The sequence below is a fragment of the Arachis ipaensis genome, chromosome B01 (genome assembly GCF_000816755.2).
Source record: "Arachis ipaensis cultivar K30076 chromosome B01, Araip1.1, whole genome shotgun sequence".
Taxonomy (NCBI): Eukaryota; Viridiplantae; Streptophyta; class Magnoliopsida; order Fabales; family Fabaceae; genus Arachis; species Arachis ipaensis.
In genome coordinates this window covers 11007154-11008077 of record NC_029785.2, presented here as the reverse complement: position 1 = coordinate 11008077, position 924 = coordinate 11007154, and the positions used below count along the sequence as shown (strand labels likewise).

Sequence of the window (924 nt, the reverse complement as noted above, 5' to 3'; positions counted from 1 at the left end):
CTAAATTCTCAATTATTCGCCACCATCATCTTAATTTTTAACATTTAATTTTTTTTTCATCCAACTCTCATCTCGAATTACCACCATCACCACTACTGAGGACTGAGATGGTGACGGTGAATGGTAAGAAATTCGAGATGAGATAGATTAGATTAAAAAAGATAATTTAAAAAAATTGAATAATTTTTTTAAAATTTGAGTATTTTTGTCAACAAAAGTCCATCTTTCATAAATACAAAGTCATGTTCGAATTTTTGTAGGTAGATTTGTCAATGTTTTAAATATTTATAGATAAAAATAGTAATTTATTTAAGGGGAAAAAAACGTTCATACATTGTATAAAGTTAATTATGCATTACTAGCATTTTTCCTTCCCAGGGACTTGTTGTGCCAGTTATCCGCAATGCTGAGAAAATGAAGTTGGCAGAGATAGAAAATCATATTAGCTCTTTTGGAAAGAAGGCAAACAATGGAACTTTATCAATTGATGAGATGGTTGGAGGCACACTTACAATATCCAATGGTGGTGTTTATGGGAGCCTCTTGAGTACCCCTATTATTAACCCTCCTCAGGTTTCAATTTCAATAATAATAATAACCATTTTTATTAGAATAAATTAATTATTAAATTAAAGACATCTTCTATAATCACATATCCAATGACTTTAATTTAATAGGTTGAGTCTATCATTACAATCAACTTAAAATTACAACTAAAAAGAAGTTTTAAAACTAATGATTGTGTTTTACACTATGCACATACACTTGAAGAGCAAGTGATTTTGTTACTTTGCTAATATGAAATTTTGAGTAAAGTGACAAATAAATCTCTAAAAATTTATATTTTGAATAGATTAATTTTTAAAGAAAAAAATATCGAAATTTTTTATGATAGTAAACATAGACAAACCAATTTAAATTAAT

The 924-nt window shown here is 27.2% G+C and overlaps 1 protein-coding gene across 1 annotated transcript in view; it reads left to right on the top strand.

Moving 5' to 3' along the window:
• Positions 1 to 924, top strand: part of LOC107646218 (dihydrolipoyllysine-residue succinyltransferase component of 2-oxoglutarate dehydrogenase complex 2, mitochondrial-like) — a 5836-nt gene that overhangs the window by 4161 nt on the left and 751 nt on the right. Inside the window, exon 6 of the mRNA XM_021107566.1 lies at positions 379 to 573. Within this exon, the coding sequence (XP_020963225.1) occupies positions 379 to 573 (195 nt within the window). The remainder of the gene's footprint in view (positions 1 to 378; positions 574 to 924) is intronic.